General features: G+C 34.9%; 1 protein-coding gene and 1 non-coding gene across 2 annotated transcripts in view; one reads left to right on the top strand and one right to left on the bottom strand.

The window, feature by feature from the left end:
- Positions 1-19,013, top strand: part of Skap1 (src kinase associated phosphoprotein 1) — a 270,445-nt gene that overhangs the window by 60,186 nt on the left and 191,246 nt on the right. The window contains exons 3-5 of the mRNA XM_047546439.1: positions 130-155; positions 202-204; positions 16,189-16,287. Coding sequence (XP_047402395.1) covers positions 130-155; positions 202-204; positions 16,189-16,287 — 128 coding nt within the window. The remainder of the gene's footprint in view (positions 1-129; positions 156-201; positions 205-16,188; positions 16,288-19,013) is intronic.
- Positions 6,774-6,846, bottom strand: Trnaa-agc (transfer RNA alanine (anticodon AGC)). The gene has a single exon. It is a non-coding gene; the product is annotated as a tRNA-Ala (tRNA).

The raw sequence follows: 19,013 nt of genomic DNA, 5'->3' as shown, positions 1-19,013 counted from the left end.
CTTGACCTGTAAATTTTAACCAAGTATCTATCAAGGTTTTTAGACTACAAGTTATTGCTACTGTATGTCAACCAAAATTGAGAAATATAATTTTGACTTATTTCCATTTTTTTTCTGCTCATATTTCAGGTACTGTTGGGATATTCAGCCCCAAGGTGAGTACTCTGTGACCATGAATGATTTTATACTAAAAATATGTAGGTGGTATTGTTTATTTCTATCTCTTCTATCTGTGCTTCTTCACGGAGTGGTACTAGCCATTTTTGAGGAAAGTTAGTGGAGTGGTTAATTAACCTTCATCCTGCTGGGCTCCCCTGCCCTGCTTTTTAGCAACAAGAGGCTCTGTGCTTCTGCCTTCTGAGTGGATGGTTGCTAGATTATTTTACAAAACCAAAACTATAATATGCTTTTCTCCCTTAGGCTTTGTCAGATGCCAACAGGATCCAGTAGCATTCAAGTAAACTGGTAGCTGAGTCCATAATAAAAACCTTGGGTGGGTTCCAACTCGGCTAATCCTTCATTTGCTCCAGAAATAAACTCCACAATGTTTCATCCTCGATCACAGTGCCCTTCCACATAGTCTGTCTGGCAGCAGAGAAATGTCAGAAACAGAGCAGTGTTGAAATTCCCACTAGAACAGTGTTATCACATTTTAATATGAGTCTCACTGCAGCCTTGGTGCTTCTAATTGCTTTCAAACCATTGTTTTCCTGCTTTTGCTTGATGAACCCAGCATCTGGCATGATTCTAAAAAGTACAACAGACAGCTGTGTGCAAAATTAAAAAAAAAAAAAGCCAGGATTAAAACACATTTTTAAAAGGTTTAAAATTAGAATATATATATTTTTAATCCAAACAGTTTGAGGAGGTTTCTAAAGTACTATATGCGCATTCCTTCTTTTTAGTCATCTGGTTGAGAATGTCAGAAACATCATCCTGAATATTAATTATCTAAAATTATTATAAATGGAGTGTTTTTTCCCTCAGAGAATCAGAGTTTTAGATCAAATATGAAAATTGCTTCATGAGCTGTTTTGCTCTATAACTTTTAAAAACCAATTGTAAACTTTTTAGTACTTTTTATTTTCTTAATGTTGTTAAATATATCCAATCTTAGTGAGCAGGAATATCTTAAAGAAATTAAAATGGTAAGTGAGGATGCTAGTTTTATAAAATTTTCATTTTCTAGCTCATATTTCGTTCAAGTCTACATGAGGGTTTCTTCAAAAACCAATTTTAAGAAATAAAAATCTTGTATGTTTAAAACCTTCTTTGACTCTTATAAGTTAGAATTAGAGAACTTCATACTATCTATAATAATGCAATGTGGTGTTCTGATATACCTCAGTGTTCTAAAGCATTTATAGCTGAGAACGTAGATCCAGCAATAGAGAATTATATGTAATAATGTAGCAGTTTGCATTGCAAAATGTGAAATGCACTATTCAGAGAATGCTCCTATAGTTCAGGGTTTAACAGATGTTAACCAAATCCACAGGGGCAGGATGTGATTGTGAACTGGCAGAAATGAATGGAACTGTGAGGATAAAATTAATTACCAAAGGAGAAATAAGGAATCAGTGTCAGAGATGTGGTATAATAATGTGTTGAGAAGAGAAAATAATTTTGGAGCTCAACATAAGAGAGTCTATGGGACTAAAAAGGCAAGGGCATATCTTACCAGGTTCTTGTAATGATAGCCCTGCAGTCAGCTTCCAACATAGGGCCACTTCTACACACTCTTTCTCTCTTAAAGGGAGGGCAGTGGTAGAGCAGCCAAGGGGGAAATTGAGGGTTTATTTAGGACAGAAAACTGTATTTTTTCTCCACAATGATTGAACATATGTAGCAAAATCTTTGCTCATCTGGAAGTAAATGTAAGGAAAGATCAAGTAAAAAAACCCACATTTTTTACCCTAACCTTTCTCCTTCTTTGGATGTTTTATGGAATGGTGAGAGAAAGGAGTATTTCCTACCTTGCCATTTAAAAAATATTTTTTTAATGGGTGCATCATACTTATACAAAAAGAAAAAAATGGAATTCATTGCAACATGTTCACACATGTACCTGACGTTGTTGGGATTCTTTCATTCTGCTATTCCTCCCCTTTCCCATCCTTCCTTCCTCTCCCTTGTTCCCCTTCCTCTACTCCACTGTTCTTCTCCCTTCTGTTTTCAAAAGATCCATGGCCCTCACCCACCTTTTTAAACTCTTTATTTCTCTCTAGCTTCCACATATGGAAGAGAACATTCAACTCTTGACTTTCTGTGTCTGGCTTATTTCACTCAGCACGATGTTCTCTAGTTGTGTCCATTTACTAGCAAATGACATAATTTCATTCTTATTCATGGCTGAGTAAAACTCCATTGTGTATATATACCATATTTTCTTTATCCAGTTATCCATTGGGGGACAGCTAGGCTGGTTCAACATCTTGGGTATTATGGATTGTGCAGCTATAAACATTGGTATGCATGTATCACTATAGTATCCTGATTTTAGTTCAGGAATGGGATAGCAGGGTCATACAGTAGATCCATTCTAGTCTTTTCAGGAATCTCCATACTGCTTTCCAAAGTGGTTGTATTATTTTGCAGTCAACCAACAATGTATAAGTACCACATCCACATCCTCACCAGCATTTTTTTATTACTTGTATTTTCTGCATTCTAACAAGAGTGAGATGAAATCAGTTTAACTTTGACTTGCATTTCCCTGTTTTGATCAGCTCTTATGTGATGGTGTGTTTCAGAAACTGGTGGGCTGAGTGGGAGAAATAACTGGTCTATAGAAGTATACAAGACACTACCGGACAATTTAGGATTATGAAAAGAATAGGAATATGTAAGAAAGAGAACCACAGGCAGAAGAATTTAGAAAGCCCTAGAAAACTAGATAATGTTGGGATGGAAGTGAGAAAGGGCAGAAGTGATGGCTTAGACTTTGCTAGCATTTTTAACTGTGACAGGAATCTCTGTTTAGAAAGACAATGTGATGGAATTTATTTTATTAACTGTGTGAATTTATCTAAATACATACTTAGGTTCTTCAGGTATTTGGGCTAAATCAGTTCTGATGCCTGGAAGGAAAATAGTTTTTAAACAGAAGATCCATTATTTGTAGGTCCTTTTGGTAAGGATTTACATGCATTTTTCAGAGAGATATAATCCATGTAGCATAAAGTTCATGCCTTTAAAATGTTCAAGGCATGGCCAATGTACAAGTTCATACCTTTAAAGTATACAAGTGAGTTATGGTTAGTCACTGAGTTGGGCAACCACCCTCACTACGTAATTTCAGAATATTTTCACCTCCCAATAAGAAACCCCATACCCATTTCAAAGCCCATACTCTTCACTGCTGTTTCCCTGTCTCACCGCAGGAGTGTTGGGGAATAATATTAATGTGCGTTAGCATCTAGCATGGTACCTGGACATAGTAATCAGTGAGAAAATGTAGTTTGGATCTATAATCATTCTCTCTCTCTCTCTCTCTCTCTCTCTCTCTCTCTTTTTTTTTTTTTTTTTTTTTTTTTTTGTAGTACCAGGGATTAAACCCAGAGCTTGTACTTGACAGGCAAGCACTCTATGAACTGAGCTATATCCCCAGCCCTGGATCTATAATCATGATATGTTAATGATACTCCTTTCCCTCACATTTCCACCCAAATTTTCTTATTAGCTCACTATCAACTTCCTAAATGATGCTCATTTAAAAATGAGAAAACCTGGGGAAAATAAACCATAATCCCCAGAATACATTACTTTAATGTAGAGAGAACATAAATGGAAGAGTTCTTTTAATGAGCTTACATATAATTGGAGAAGATGAAAACATTTTTTTATTTTACACTAAGACATAGGACTACTTTGATAATTCAAGTCCTGCAAACTTTAAAATTTTCTTTTCTGCCAGACACTATCGTGCATACCTGTAATCCCAGAGGTTTGGGAGGTTAAGGCAGGAGGATCACAAGTTCAAGGCAGCCTCAGCAATTTAGCAAGGCCCTGAGCAACTTAGCGAGACCCTCTCTCAAAATAAAATTTAAGAAGGGCTGTGGATATGGCTCAGTGGTTAAGTGCATGTGGGTTCAATCTCTGTTATCAAAAAACAAGAAACAAACAACAACAACAAAAAACACCCTTTTTATACTTAATTTTCCACTTAAAGTTAAAAAGAAAAATCAATGGAATCTTTGTCATAGAACTGTTGTCATTATAGTAATCAGATATTTGAAAGATGATATTGGTCTGCTGTTGAAATAACAATATCAGTTTTGCCCTTTATATTTGATGACAGCACTTTAAATTTATGGAGCAAACTGATTTCTTTCATTTTGCTTCAGTTTCCCCTTTTATAAAATGAGTTAATTATTGACATTTTTCATTTAATAAATCAAAATTTCACTTATAAGTTATAATCTTTATATTGCAAAATATATTCATGAATATTAGGTAGAATTTCCCAGCATTGATCCAGAGTTTAAAATAAATGACACAATATGTAAATAAAAATTTAGGAGAGACTATGTGAATATTGTGATTATATATAATGAGGTTTTATTTTGGTCCAAAGGTCACTCATATCACATTTGTGATAGTGGTAAGCATGGGCCAGTGCAGTTTGCCAGTTTAAAGATTCACATGGATGGTGTAAAAGACTTCTAAGAAAATTATCCAGTATATTTTAAGATCAAAAAAATTTACTTTGTATCTTAAAAATCTAATTTTGTAAAGGCAAACCTATATCCATGTCAAAGTAAATTAATGCCTAAAAATATAGCTTGACAAAAGCAAAGAGTGCAAAGTGAATAAAGGAAATGTTATTAAAAAGCCTATAGATTAAAAGAGATTTAAGAAACTTATCAACAAGTGCATGGCTTTTATGTGCACCTAAGTCAAACAAACTATTAAAAATGACATCTATGAGAGGATTAGGAATTAAACACTGGTTATTTTGTGTTATTAAGAAACTGCTGTTAATTATTTTAGGTGTGACAATGTAATTATGGTTAGTTTTTTTAAAAAAGAGTCTTTAGAGGGAGATTTGCTGCGATATTTAAAGATAAAGTCTGGTAAATAATATAAGAGAGGATAAAGAAGCAGGATTGGGTAAAGACGAAAACAAGATTTGTCATAAATTGACACTTGTTGAAGCACAATGATGTATATATGGGTTTATTACACTGTTTTGTCTACTATTGTACATGTGTAAAATTCTCACAATGCAAAGATAAAAGAGAAATAAATTCAGATTAGGATGTGAGATCATTCTTTTATTTCCATCATGAAATGTAGTACACTAAAGCTTGAGAAACTTTATGTATCTGGGTGCAAAATACATAAATAGTGAACTGTTTCTTTAAATTGTTGTTTCATGTCTATGTTTTATGATGAAAAGAGCATGAGCTTTGAAATAAGACTCAAACTGGATTCCCAGTTCCTCTTCTTTCAAGCTTTGTGAGCTTTGCCAAGGGATAGAACTTCTAAAAGCATCAGCTTCCTCATGTATAAAATCCTGTTAATATCTCCTGTGCAGTTATAAGTTGTAATGAGTTATAATGGCATAATAACTCACGAGGAGTGCTTACCACTTGGTAGCAAGTGATTCTAAAGTGGTAACAAGTATTATTTTTATGTCTCAAAGGAGGGCTCTGCAGGTAAATACCCGTATGGAGCTGTGATAATGTATATTTCACAAATCTTTCCATAAAATTATCCATTCCACCCATGATGTAGGGCCATGTAACTCACATGTATGTATCTGTAGGGTTTGCTTTTATAGGGTGCATGCACAGGGTTTTTATTTGTAGGCACTTCAGGGGTTAGATTTATGGGCTTGTTGCTCTATAATGTCTGAGGCATGTTGAATGGAAGCATGAATGTCACTTAACTTCTCAACCCTTACGATCACATACTTGGAGTATGTAGTTATGACAACTACAAGAAGCAAAACATTAAAGCAGCAAAGAAACACCATCTTTACACTAAAAAAAAAAAGGGGGGGTTTCCTTTGAAGTTGAAGAGAAGTGTTTTTGAATTAATGGAGTGTACAGTGATTTTACTAGGTTTTATTTATGAAAATACTCTTTGCATTCATGCCAAAAGGTTTTAGCACAGTTGTAAGTAGGATTTATACAAAGAAACACAGCCCAAATTTATGACGTGTTTGCAAATGTAAGAAAAAGTCTGAATTTACAATACTTGTAATTTATTGTTAAGTATCTTTCTATCACTATTCCTGGAATGCTAATATTTTATCAACACAAGTGTTGGTTATGAACCTAGAATATCCTAATTTATATTACTTTTTAAAAAGAAATCTTCCAGCATCTTTTCCATGTCTTGTGGGGAATTAATAAGGGAAAAATGTGCACAGGACAAATACTCCTGCCTTTGGCTTTGATCCAACATTTTAACATCAACAATCTGACAGCTGCTTTTGTGGCTTAACTTCCTGTAGGCATTTCCCCTTTCCTTATTTGCTACATTTTATACAAATTAATCTGTAGAAGTGGATACATACACAAACTGTTTTTGAAATTAATTACTGACTTTGATACCTTTTCAAATATTTTACTTCCTATACATCTACTGGTCAGATTTTTAAGAGTGGATAGGTTTTTAAATTAATGCAGTAATTGTTTTGCAACTACTGTCAAAAATAGTAAAAATTTTATAACAAAAGGACTCACTTTTTTCCTATCGGAAGCCGAATTTTTCTAAGATTTTTTAAAAGGTACTTCTGAAATGCATTTATTCATAAAATCATTTTGTGGTGCTGGGGTTTGAACCCAGGGTCTCATGCATGCTAGGCAAGCACTCTACCACTGAGTCACACCCCCAAATCCTCTAAGATTTTTATGTCATTTGTAAATGTCCTACTCTGGAGTAGATAATATTGAGACATAAGGAAAAAAAACTTTACTTTCATTCTGTATTCTCTAAAATCAGTATCTGTATTCCCTGCACAATATATTTTGTATAAGAATGGTCATTGTAACATTGTTTGGAGTAGCAAAGACTCCTAACAGTCTAAATATCCAGCAACAGGGAACTTGTTAAATAAATTATGCTACAGTCATCTAATACAATTTAAAGAAAAAATATATATGACATATATGTTCTCTAGGGACTATTAGGTGAAAAAGGCAATTTGGACAAGCAATGTATAGTTTATTTCTCTGTGAACACACACATGTATGCACACATATGTATACACACACACATGATTTTGTGTATACAATAATTTTGGAAGGATATATATGAACCTGTTAACAGTGGTCACCTCTTTCAAGGGGACACAGGTGTCAATGGTAGAAAGGCTCTTCATTATTTATATTCTTTGGTATTTTTTTAATTTTCATCATGTGCTTGCATTGTTTCAATTTTTTTTAAATGTTGAGATAATAGATCCATGTTGCTGATCTGGAGCAATCACCAAGAGAGATGATTCAGAAGAAATGCAGGGTACAGAACAGAACAAATACTACCATTTGTTGAAAAGAAAAAAAGACATGCTACATGCAGGGAGGCACTTGTTATATTTGGATAGAAAGTTCACAAGTTATCCAAGAAGCCTCATAGTGGATGCCCGTGGAGAGAAAGGACCAAGACCAGAGAAGAAGATGAACTTTCATTATGTGCCTTTGTGTAATGTTTGAAATTTTTGTTCTGGTCATGCTTTATTTAATAAAGAAGCTTACAGGGGCTGGGGTTGTAGCTCACTGGTAGAGCGCATGTGTGGGGCACTGGGTTCGATTCTCAGCACCACATAAATAAATAAAGTAAAGGTATTGTGTCCATCTACAACTAAAAACAAAAAAAAAATTAAATAAAAAAACTTACAAAAATTAAGAGCGTAACATGGTTGTGAGCTTTTTTTCAGCAGAATTGTGATTGGTATTTTTTAATCCATTTAAGTTTTTCCCCTATTTATTTTAAAATATGAATTGATGGGCAAAGTTCTGATGATGGGATAAAATAATAGTGTTCTCTGTTGTTTAATGTTTGAAATGCATTTATTCATAACTGGCAGTATGTATAGGTGTGCTGAGTAGACTTATCACTTAAGATGAGTTTTAAAATAAATTATAAAATACCATAGTATTGTATGATATCCATATTAACTGATAATGAGTACCTTCTCTGACCTCATCTCAGTCCAAGTTTTTTCATTCATAAAAGTTCATAGAGCTTCTGGTTCTTGTATTAAGTTTATTTACTTAACCAGGAAGACTTTTGCTGAGAAAAAAAAAAACTTGCAAACTATTTCTCCTAGACAGTATTAATCCTAGGCCAACATGGAAAATCAGGTGAAGAATGTAGTTTGTGAACATAGGATTTTAGTCGAAGAATAGATGTTCATCAGGAATTCTACCTCTAACAATTTTTTTATGTTCTGATCACAAATTATTGAGAGAAAAGTATAGTTAATTTGAATGCAAACTTTTTTGGTTCTTACAAAATTTTTTTTATTTTAATTTTGTGTGTGTGTGTGGGGGGAAATAGGTTAAACCTCTGAACTTGAAGCCCAGTGAATTTGCATGATATTTGAAGGTTAAATAATTTGATGGGTGGGTCCAGTTCTACTAGGAAGCATTAACTTTTCATTTAGCTTCTTACCAACACACACTTCCCTCAGAAACCTGTTTGCCAGGATGGCTGAATTATCACTAACATGGGAGAGGGACTTCTTAAGTCTTGGGCAAGGGGTTTTATGTTACATATAGAATAAAGCTTCCAGTTTCTGCTGACTTTAGTGAGGCAAATAGTGGAGGAACCAATCTTGTGACCCTAATTGGCCTTGTCAGTGGATGTAAATTCATACACACACACTTGCCAGCCTTAAAAAGTTATTGGTCACAATTCATCTCTAAGAGTTATCTTCCTAAACTTAAAAGGGATACCTCTCACCCTTAAGATCTGTGCACTTTACTTGTATTAACACTGCCTCAATACAGAAGGAAAAATAAAATTTAAAAATAAGGAGATACTTCTCCACTTGAAACTTCTGTTCCAGGGGATCAAACATTGAACTGACAATGTCAACAGTGAGAGGTTTTGGTTTTCGTTTATGTCATTACATACCAGTGACATTCAGGAACAGGAATCCCTGCTCAGGATGGGGTATGGCATAGGAAGGCAGAATCTTATCACCCTTTACCTGTAACCTTCAAGGTGTTGAGGGTCTATGTTACTCATGAAGAAAACTCATCCTTTCTACAGTATGTTGAAAGTTGTTTCACATTTTCAGGCTTGCAAATATTACTTATAATCCATTCTTTATTATGTTTTGTTTTATTTCCTCAGTTTTTGTAAAATTTTCTTATATTGACTAATAGCCTGGAGAACATAGAGTCTCATATTTTTTTAAGTGAAAGCTTTTGGAATTCATCTAGCCTTACAGTTTCTCTCAAGAAGTTTTCTAAGTTGTGTTGGCTCCCCATTTGGAGCATATTTGACCCAAGAATGCAGCAGGATTATAAATGGGTGCTAAGGTTCACTGTAATATGCTGTTAGGGAGAAAGGAAAGGGGAAGTTGGAAAGAGAGCAAGAGAAATGAATAATAATAAAATTGCTGCATTAATGTGGCATCATATTTTTCAAAGGATTTTTTTCTAGTCTGAGACTTAAAACATAATGGTGCCAGAAAGGAAACATTCTTTAACCAAGCCAGGTCCAAGCTATATTTAGGTAAGGAACACTGTTGGTTCATTTTCTGTTAAGCTGGGTCAAAATATCTAAGATCCCACAGAATCAAACAACAAAAACAAAAGTACTAGAAAAATTCTATATATTGATCCAACTAAGCCCAAAGTAGTTGTATTAAAGTTTGTAAGCATGAAATTCATGCCAAAAGTGATATTTTAAAAATCACTACACCAATACTACTATAATAAATTTGAGCTGTGGGTTTGACCACTTCCTCCTCGGCCATATTCGGCTTTGTCTATCAGCTCCAGTTTCCATACCTAACATGACTTGGCTGTTATTACTATTAAGAAGAATTTATATTTTGATTGTAGACTTACTTTACTGAAGTAAAATAATACTAATCAATAAATTAAAGATGTAAATTCAAGATGTTGGCTGTCATTCAGTATGCTTTGCCTTTGAATAATGATCATTATTTATAAAACCTGCAGACTTGGTGACCAAACACCTCAATGTATTAGGACAAGAATTTAGTGATCAGACAAGGTGAGATCAAAGCCTGGATGTAGCACTTATGAGTCACTTTGGGGACTTTGAGTAAACTACCTTCTCTGTGTCTCAATATTTTCATCTGCATCTTTGGGATAATAATATACCCCAGTATTATTTACAGGATTAAATTAGATAATACTGAAGAGCCCTAGTCCAGAGCCTGTACCTAGTAAGAGTTCAGCTAGTTATCATGCTTTTATTATTATAGCTGACTTTCTCCTGCAAGTCAAAATATGTTGAAAATTCAATTCAATTGAATAACTTTGTAGTAAGAATTAGGCATGAAAATACAGTGGTTCAAAGAAAACCAAACCACAAACAGTAATTCCAGGTTATGGTTGCCTGATTGCTCAATGATGGATGCATTTGTTTTATAACATCTTTATCCACATACTACCAAATGCCTAGGTTTACATGTTTTGAATTCTGTCAAAATCTCATTACTATTGAAAATATTCCAACTCAGCAGGTTCTATTTTAGTACCAGTTGAACAATAATGGTGGTAGATGGAATGTGTTAGTGTAAAGCCAGAATGATTGCTGACAGGCTGTAATTTGCTTTATGAAGTGTGTGTTGTCACATACACAATTATCTGGTTTATATTCGTTGCTGCCAGCCCTCCAGTGTGTTAATATCCAGGAGTTGTGCCTTTATGTGAAAACTAAGAAGGGTTAAAAATCTCAGCATTTTCTGAAAGGAGAAGGGTAGGAGCCGAAGAGTGCTCACAGTGGCTACTTCCCTCTCTCTCTCTCTCTCTCTCTCTCTCTCTCTCTCTCTCTCTCTCTCTCTCTCTCTCTCTCTCTCTCTCTCTCTTTTTTTCCCCAGAGCTAGGACGATGCTACACGCTGCAGCTCACCCTACTGGTCAAAATGAAAAACTACACCACGAGAGACCCTTTTCTTGGAAGGAGGGAGCAAGGAAAAAGACCTTTTCAATGGGCTCCCATGGGTGTTTTCCTGCCCAACCCAACACTGTCGGATGCAGTCCATTTGAGAATATTATTAAGCTATGGCCACATAGCCTTTAGTTGTTAGAGTCACAGATTCTGTTGTAGTGATAGGCACTTTGAATGTCTATCAGTTTGGTTCCATTTCTGACTTTTAAGACTGTACCATTCTCTGCAAATGTTATCTCTGAAGGCTCTTAAGAAGTCTGTTATCCTTAGTATGATTTTATAATCAGTAAACAGTATCATAAGCTAGCATACTTAGTCTTAGGCACAACTTATGCCTTGAACATTCAAGATCTAGTTGGAGCAACTTTTTAAAAGAATGATAAATGAAAACTTTTTTTACCTGGCCTATCATTTGTTCTGTAGGGTTAATGACATTCAGGACTATTACACTCACTGCTAGGGCCTTGAGGGGAAAAAAGAGAATATTTAAACATCGAGTTATGGATGACTTTAGAAGGGGGGAAAAAGATGGGCAGAAAGACTGTATAGAACAGAGAAAAATTTGAGACCTTCACTATACATGGATTAATCACAAGAACTAACCACGCACGTCCAAGTGGATATTTAGAAATCAGTGAAGCCTCTGAGATGTTCTGTGAGAAACACCATACATTTTCTAGTGCATGAGTATGTGCAGAAACGGTGTGTAATTTATAACAGAAGTATTGAGAGAACTTTAGCTCTGGTGTTGCAAATGTGCTCTGTGATGTATTTACATGTAAGTGACATCTCACATATTTGGCCACATGTGTACCTAACATATTTCTTTAGTTGGGGTTAGATTCAGAAACTTAGGTGAATGGTTATAATAAAGAATAATATGCCGTCATTTTGCTAATCTTACTACAGTTCAGCTTTGGGAACTGCATTACTATTAAATTGGTTCATGAAAATCTGACAATATTAATGTTATCAAGCATGAAAACTAACTGGATTTGGATCAGGGAGTTTTATTTATAGGAATTTAGTGAGGATTTATTAGTTTAAAGAGGAAGCTGTGTGTCTCATGGATTCTTAAATATTAGAGTAGGAAGTCTTGTGTTCCTTTCCAAGAGCAATAACAATAATAAAAAATTATTAAAAAATTTCAGATAATTTTACATTAATTGTAAAATTACAAATTAATTAATTATATCAATTTCCTTAGATAATTCAAAGAGATGTGGTAAAATAATAGCAAACTCTAGAAAGTTCCTAATCATACCACATAAATAGTTGGTTGCAGATGTGGAGAGTCTTTATAATATAGCTCATAATTAATTAGAAGAGAAGTAAAAAATGATGTCTTACAGTAACATGAAGAAAACCTATTGGGCCTTTACATATTGAATAAGCAAACATATTTGTATGTTTTATCTGTTATATTGGTTCTTATATTCTGTTGTATTTTTTTAAATGCTTAAACATCTTTCTGTCTTTTTTTTTTTTTTTTTTTTCATTTCTTTGGTACACTTGTCATTATGCCCTATTTCTGTCCCTAAGTAGTACCTGCAAGTTCAGGACTAGATGAGTTTGCTGTGAGTCAGAATACTTACAAGGGGAACATCATGGTTCATTTTTCCCTTGCTTTACTTGGAATTGAGTTAGTAAATGAAAGTTTTTAGCAGTTTAATGCACTTCTCCATAAAGTTTATGGAGCTGCAACAGCTGGTTGAATCCATGGCAGAAAAAAAACCAACTTCTAGTGGCCACGCTATTGTTTCAGAATTAAGGGGGGAAACTCATTAACTGTTAATGAAAACACAGGGAATAAAAACAAATAGCACAGAAACCCTGGCAAAATAATTACCTTGCACCTGACACAAAGCTGTTTTATCTTTCTGCTCCAACCCTCAGAAATTCCCAACTTATCACTCTATGGAGCATGAATGAAATTGAGTTTGACTCTCAGAAAAGAACAATAGAGAAATCATCCCCCTTATGGGCCCCTCAGCACTACTCAGTGGAGAACCTGCCATTGAATCTACTAAGGAGTGTATCTAGCGCCCAATTCTTATGACACTTTGGATAGAGGAACAAATTACCAGCTAATAGCAGGTGAACCCTTGATATAGTTTCCCCAGATCTTGTTTAGAAATACAAAAAGAAAGGCTGAAGGTAGGGGATGTGATTAATGGAGATATGGTGTGTTAGAATATATATCTGTATAGAAATATATTGATTCCAAGTGAGTTGCAGTGGAAGTGTGTCTCCAGTGGCAGGGGGTCTTGCTGGTGAGAGAGGCACTCTAAGCAGATGGAGTTCGAAGCCCTAATTGTAGAGCTGCTGAGTGGAAATGTCTGTCACTATAGTTTGCGATCATTTATGTCTGATCCCACCGGACTACAGTCGTGGCCACTTGGAACTGTGATTGTCAGAAGTACAGATGAATTCAGGGAACATGCATGGTTATGTTTTAAGGACAAATGATGCTCTAAACTTAAGCAAATCCAAAATGACCACAGTAATTGCCAGTTCTTCTATAAAACTTTTCACCCATGCATCTTGAGTAGTTGTAATCATTTTAATTACATGGGAGTGTCTATTTATACAATGTTATAGACTAGTTGCTGCCAGAGCCCAAGGGAGTTGGGCCACTTGATATGACACTAAAAGCACTTATAACAACATCTTCATCATCAGGAACTAATTGTGCTTGAGTGTAAGGCATATTTTAAAATGTTTCTTCCACCACAACCATCTGTAATACTGACCTAGGCTCTGTTTTGCTACCTGGAGTTGTAGTACTTCCTTGTCACCTACTTTACAGGGGCACAGTTTGACATTTGGCACAGGGGTAGCTGTAAAATGTCCATCTTGGGTAACTGTACTCAGAAACCCTAGCAATCACATGGCAGTGACTTTCCTATCTGAAGTTAGTAAGTCAAGTGCCAAATCCAGGCAGATGTTTTGGGTGAGACTTTTTTTTTTTTAAAGGATGCTATAAATTCAGTGTGATGTCCTGGATTTGATCTGAAATAGAAAAAGGACATTAATGGAAGAACTTGCAAAATGCAAACAAAGTCTGTAATTTAGTTAATAGCAATGTACTAATGTTAACTTCTTGGTTTTGGTAAATATACTTTAGTTATGGAAGAAGATGACCTGGCAGGGAATAATTTGAAAAGTATATGGGAACTCTCTGCACTATCTTTGCAACACATACATAAATAAAAAAATCATGCCAAAATAAAAAGTTCATTAGAAAACATAACACAACAAAACAAAAATCCTTCCTGCTCTGCATATTTTTAAAAAACCAAAAACATCCTAAAATGAATTCCAGAATGTGTAAGAGGAGGTTCTTTTTCTTTGTTGGTAGATTTGTCAGATTTCTGGGGGGAAAAAATTAGAAAACTTTGAGTCCATAATGATAGTTGATAAATAATGTTCCATATATATTACAAATGTCAAATTTGGCTTGGCAACTAAAACTACTTTAAAAAAAAAGGATTTTGATTGGGTTCAAAACAAAAATTCCTTCTAGCCTTGCATCTCACCTTCAGGTTCCAGCCAGAGAGTCCACTTACATCATATTGATAATTAGATTTCAGTGGATTTGCAGTGATGTAAAATTTGAGCCTTTTACCCTCTGTCTGGTATTTGAGAATTTTTCAGTTATTATAGAAATCTCACAGTGATGCTTTAAGCATAACTGTAAGTTTTGTATTCTGGTCAGTGAACAAATAAAGGTGAGCATTTCTTCTGGCTTTAGCTAATGACTGTTATGTGAGGTTAAAAAAAAATTACAATAAACTCCAGAGTTGATTTTTAAAGTCCTATACCTGCAGGTGTTCAAGTCAGTTACGGACATCTACCTACTACTGAGCATTCGCGGGAAAGTCTAGGTATAATCATCTAATTTAGGGAAAGAGAAGGCTACAGCCATTCTCTCTCTCTCTCTCTCTCTCTTTTTTTTTTTTATCATTTTATATCCTCCCTATCCTTCTAGTTTAATTGTAGGAAATAAACCTTTAAAGCGAGGCAATACAGAGTCTATGTAGGTTGTTTGGTTTCACTGCTCCCTAGTTGAAATCCAGGGCCAGAACTCGACAGTGTTTACTGAGATTAGCATTGGTGATTTCCTTTGGAAATTAGTATTTGAGATAATATTAAATTCAGTTTAAAATCCTTTTTTCATGTTTGTGAAATGAACTAAGCAGCTGTCGGTGTCCTTTTATCAGCAGGCTGTACCTCTGTTTGGGGGATTTTAAGGAAAGCCATTTGCAATGCTTTCCTTCTCTTCCGGTTTCTGAATGAGCTAACATCTTCCGTCTGAACCTTTTAAAGTATCATAATGGCATCGGCCACTTCTACGAAATACAATTCTATGTAGGTTGAAAACACCCAAAAGGGATTAGCATTGTTTTAATTGCATAATTCAGTATTGTATATACATTACCTTTTATCAAAGTCATTTTGCAGAACAAATATTACCTTCTTAGGGCTTTTAGAATTCCTAAGAGGTTGATTGCATAGACTGTAAACTAGAATTACATAGAGCGAACTTTATTAAGGTTGCAAAACAAGTAGTGATTTAAATAGGAATAGAATCCAGCGAAGTCTGGGCTCTCTCTAAGCTTACTTAGATCTCTTATTTTTTCAGAGAAGGAAAGAATATTGACCTTGCTACATTATATATAGGAGATTAACCCTTTATGTCATTACTTCTATTTCATTTGAAAATAGAGAAAAGGACAATCAGGTAAAGGTTCTGATTAATGGAGGCAGAGTGTATAAGTATACAAATTTATACAGCTCTGTTTTCATTTTAAGTGTGATGGAGAAATTCTCTCTGGTGGCAAGAGGTCTTCCCACTTTAAGCTAACAGTTCCTTAGTTCTATTGAAAGAATTACTTAAGTGGAAAATTTCCCCTCCAGGTAAGTTGGTTCTTGAACTTATTTATCTATTTCTCATATGTTAGTGGAGAGTGGCCATGTCCATCAAAATAGATGCAACATTTTTGTAAGTACCAGGAAAGATCTGCAGACACCTTTATAAAGATGTCCAAAGGATGACCTTGTTTTCTTTTTTGTCCCTCAGGAGACCTTGGACAGGACAGCTCTGATGATAATCACAGTGGGACTCATGGCCTGTCTCTCACATCAGATGCACACTTTTCTTCAGATTATCAGGATGAGGGTGAGTTTCATCTTTCTGGATTTTGGGTTACCAGACTTGGTTACCTTTTGTCCTGCGGTCTTTGTTTTATGTCATTTTGTATCCAGCAGCCTTCAGTGGGTTCTCTGTATTGGTAATCACTGATTTGCAAAGAACAACTATTTGTTTCATTGTGGTGCTGATCCTCCTGGGTAATTCAATACTCCTGAAGTTAATGTATTTAGGGAAACACTAATTCCATATTGGAGCAGGAAGACATCATTATTGATCTTTTTATAATAATGGTAGCTCAAAAGCTACGAGGGCATTTTAAGATTGCAGAGCCCAGTTTACCATTCTTTTGGAGTTCTTAGCTTCATTAAGGTGCATGAGAATGGAGCTTTCATTTAATGATAATTTGATTATTAATTTATTGTGGATCATTTGAGAATCTTGAGTCCATTATAATATAGGGTCTCATTTCACCTGTGTTCCCATGCCCCTGACCGTAGTAGTGTTGTTCAAGGGGAAGGGAAAGTCACAAGAACTATTATGCAAATCTTCTGGGAGCATCAATTTTACTTGAGTATTTGGGAATGGGAGGAGTTCAACTGTAATAAACATTTTTTAAATTTAAAAATACAATAGTATGTAACAGTGAAATGCAAAATAGGCATGCTTTTTTTTAAAGATATACGAATATACAGATTTTGGTCTGGTAGTTGCCAATATCTGGCTCAGGCTCAGATTTCCCAAGGGTGGGAGATGGCTGTGCCTCTTCTGGCATCTGGCCACTTGAGCAGAAGGTTTGATCATCATGGCTGTGTGTGGTTTTCTTATTAGAATCCCTCTTGTGCCTTTCCGGTGGGGGAAAAGGTAAAGTTGCTACTAAACTGAATTTTAAATTAGAAACTTATGATTCTTTTAGAGATAGGAAACAAAGTTGGTAAATTATTCCTTATTATTATTTTCTTTGTTAATCTATAATCTATCCATTTCTTTTTCTCCCAAATTTTATGAATTTGTCATCTCTATTTCCTCTCTTTTTACTTTATCCATTAATTCCTATTGCGTTAAGTCCTTTTGAAGAGTCATATTTTCTTTTTCAGTGAATTGATAACCTCCACATGAGAACTATGGATCGAATCACACAAAACATTTTGCTTGAGTTTTGTATACTAGCAAAATTAATAATCCCCATGTATTAAAAATTGGGCCTTGTGGGGATGGGGTTGTGGCTCAGTGGTAGAGCGCTTGCCTAGCAGGTGTGAGGCACTCAGCACCATATATAAATAAGTTAAAGATATTGTGTCCTTCTACAATTAAAAATATTTTTTTAAAAATTGGGCCTTGTAATGTAAGATCTGTATTGGTCCAAGAATTACACTAAAAACATTGTTTGAATTGCAAGCTTAATAATTACCTAAGAAACTGATTAATAATTGTAGAAAATTAACAGTGCAAAACATGAAGAAACCAACCCTTCTTTGGTTTTGATTAATCTGATGCTTGACAGAATTAGAACAATAGTGCTTCATTAATCCATCAGTCACTTATTTGGTATTTCCAATGTTCCCAAACACAGGTGAGAACACAATAAGTAAGCCAGAAAGACCTCTAAGTGGAATTAGATGCCACCAAGTTCCATTTAACATTTATGCATCTTATTCATGGGAAAGCCCCTAAGGCCTTCACGGGGGGAATTCTCTTCTTACAAATTTCTAACCATCACTGTGGTTTGGTTTCCCAGCACACCGTAGAATAAAGCTTCAAATTAGAAGAGGGAGTATTGTAAAGGCACCAATTAACAAAGGAAATTGAGGTAAAAATCAGGAAAATAATTTAAAAATCACATAGAAAAAATCTTCAAGTAAAACATATAGGGGGGCTGAGGTTGTGGCTCAGTGGTAGAGCACTTGCCTAGCATGTGTGAGGCACTGGGTTCCAGTCTCAGCACCACATACAAATAAATGAATACAATAAACATCCATCAACATCTAAAAATTTTTTTATAAAAGCTTATATAGGAATTTTAAAATACAGCGGTATGGGGCTACTTTGTATTGTAGAGAGAAATGACCAGAACTCTCCCCTAAGAGCTCAGGACCTGAATAAATTAAGACTTTCAAAGCTAGCTTTACTGAGCATTTATTATGTGTCTTGCACCTATGTTTTAAGTACTTTTTATATGTCATTTCAATTCTTGGAACAGTCCCAAGAGCTAGATATTAGGATTTTTCTCATTTTCCAGATAAGGAAAGTTAGCTAAGATCACTTAGTTAGCTAAGTAGTAGTGCTAGGCTTTATACCTAGTAGTTTAGTCCTGGAAGTTCTTTTCTTAACCACTCTACATTATCCACATTATCCAAAAAGATAGATTTATGTTCTAGATATTTGTGCTAAGACTATATAGATGCAGATGCTATGTTTAGATATTTTTATTAAAAAGAATTGAAATTTTTTAAAGTTTGTGTTGATGATAGAGCACTTGCCTAGCATGCATGAAGCCCTAGGTTCCATCCCCTGGGTTGAGGGATGAGGGACACAAAACAAAAAGGTATTGAAAAAGGTAACCTAGTATCTGGAAAATTCCAAAGTAGAAAATTTTGTTCCATAAAGGTTCCTCATAAGAGAGGGTTAAATGTACAAAGTTACAGGCTAAACCATGCATAAAAATGAGTAATAATAAATTCTTACTTAATCAATTTTTGCCTTTAGTTCTGCGCATGAAAGTTAAAAATTTTTGAAAGTTATATAGACAATGGTAG

This window comes from Sciurus carolinensis, chromosome 3, assembly GCF_902686445.1.
Source record: "Sciurus carolinensis chromosome 3, mSciCar1.2, whole genome shotgun sequence".
Taxonomy (NCBI): Eukaryota; Metazoa; Chordata; class Mammalia; order Rodentia; family Sciuridae; genus Sciurus; species Sciurus carolinensis.
The sequence above is the reverse complement of the archived record's forward strand: the minus strand, read 5'-3'. Positions and strand labels throughout refer to the sequence as shown.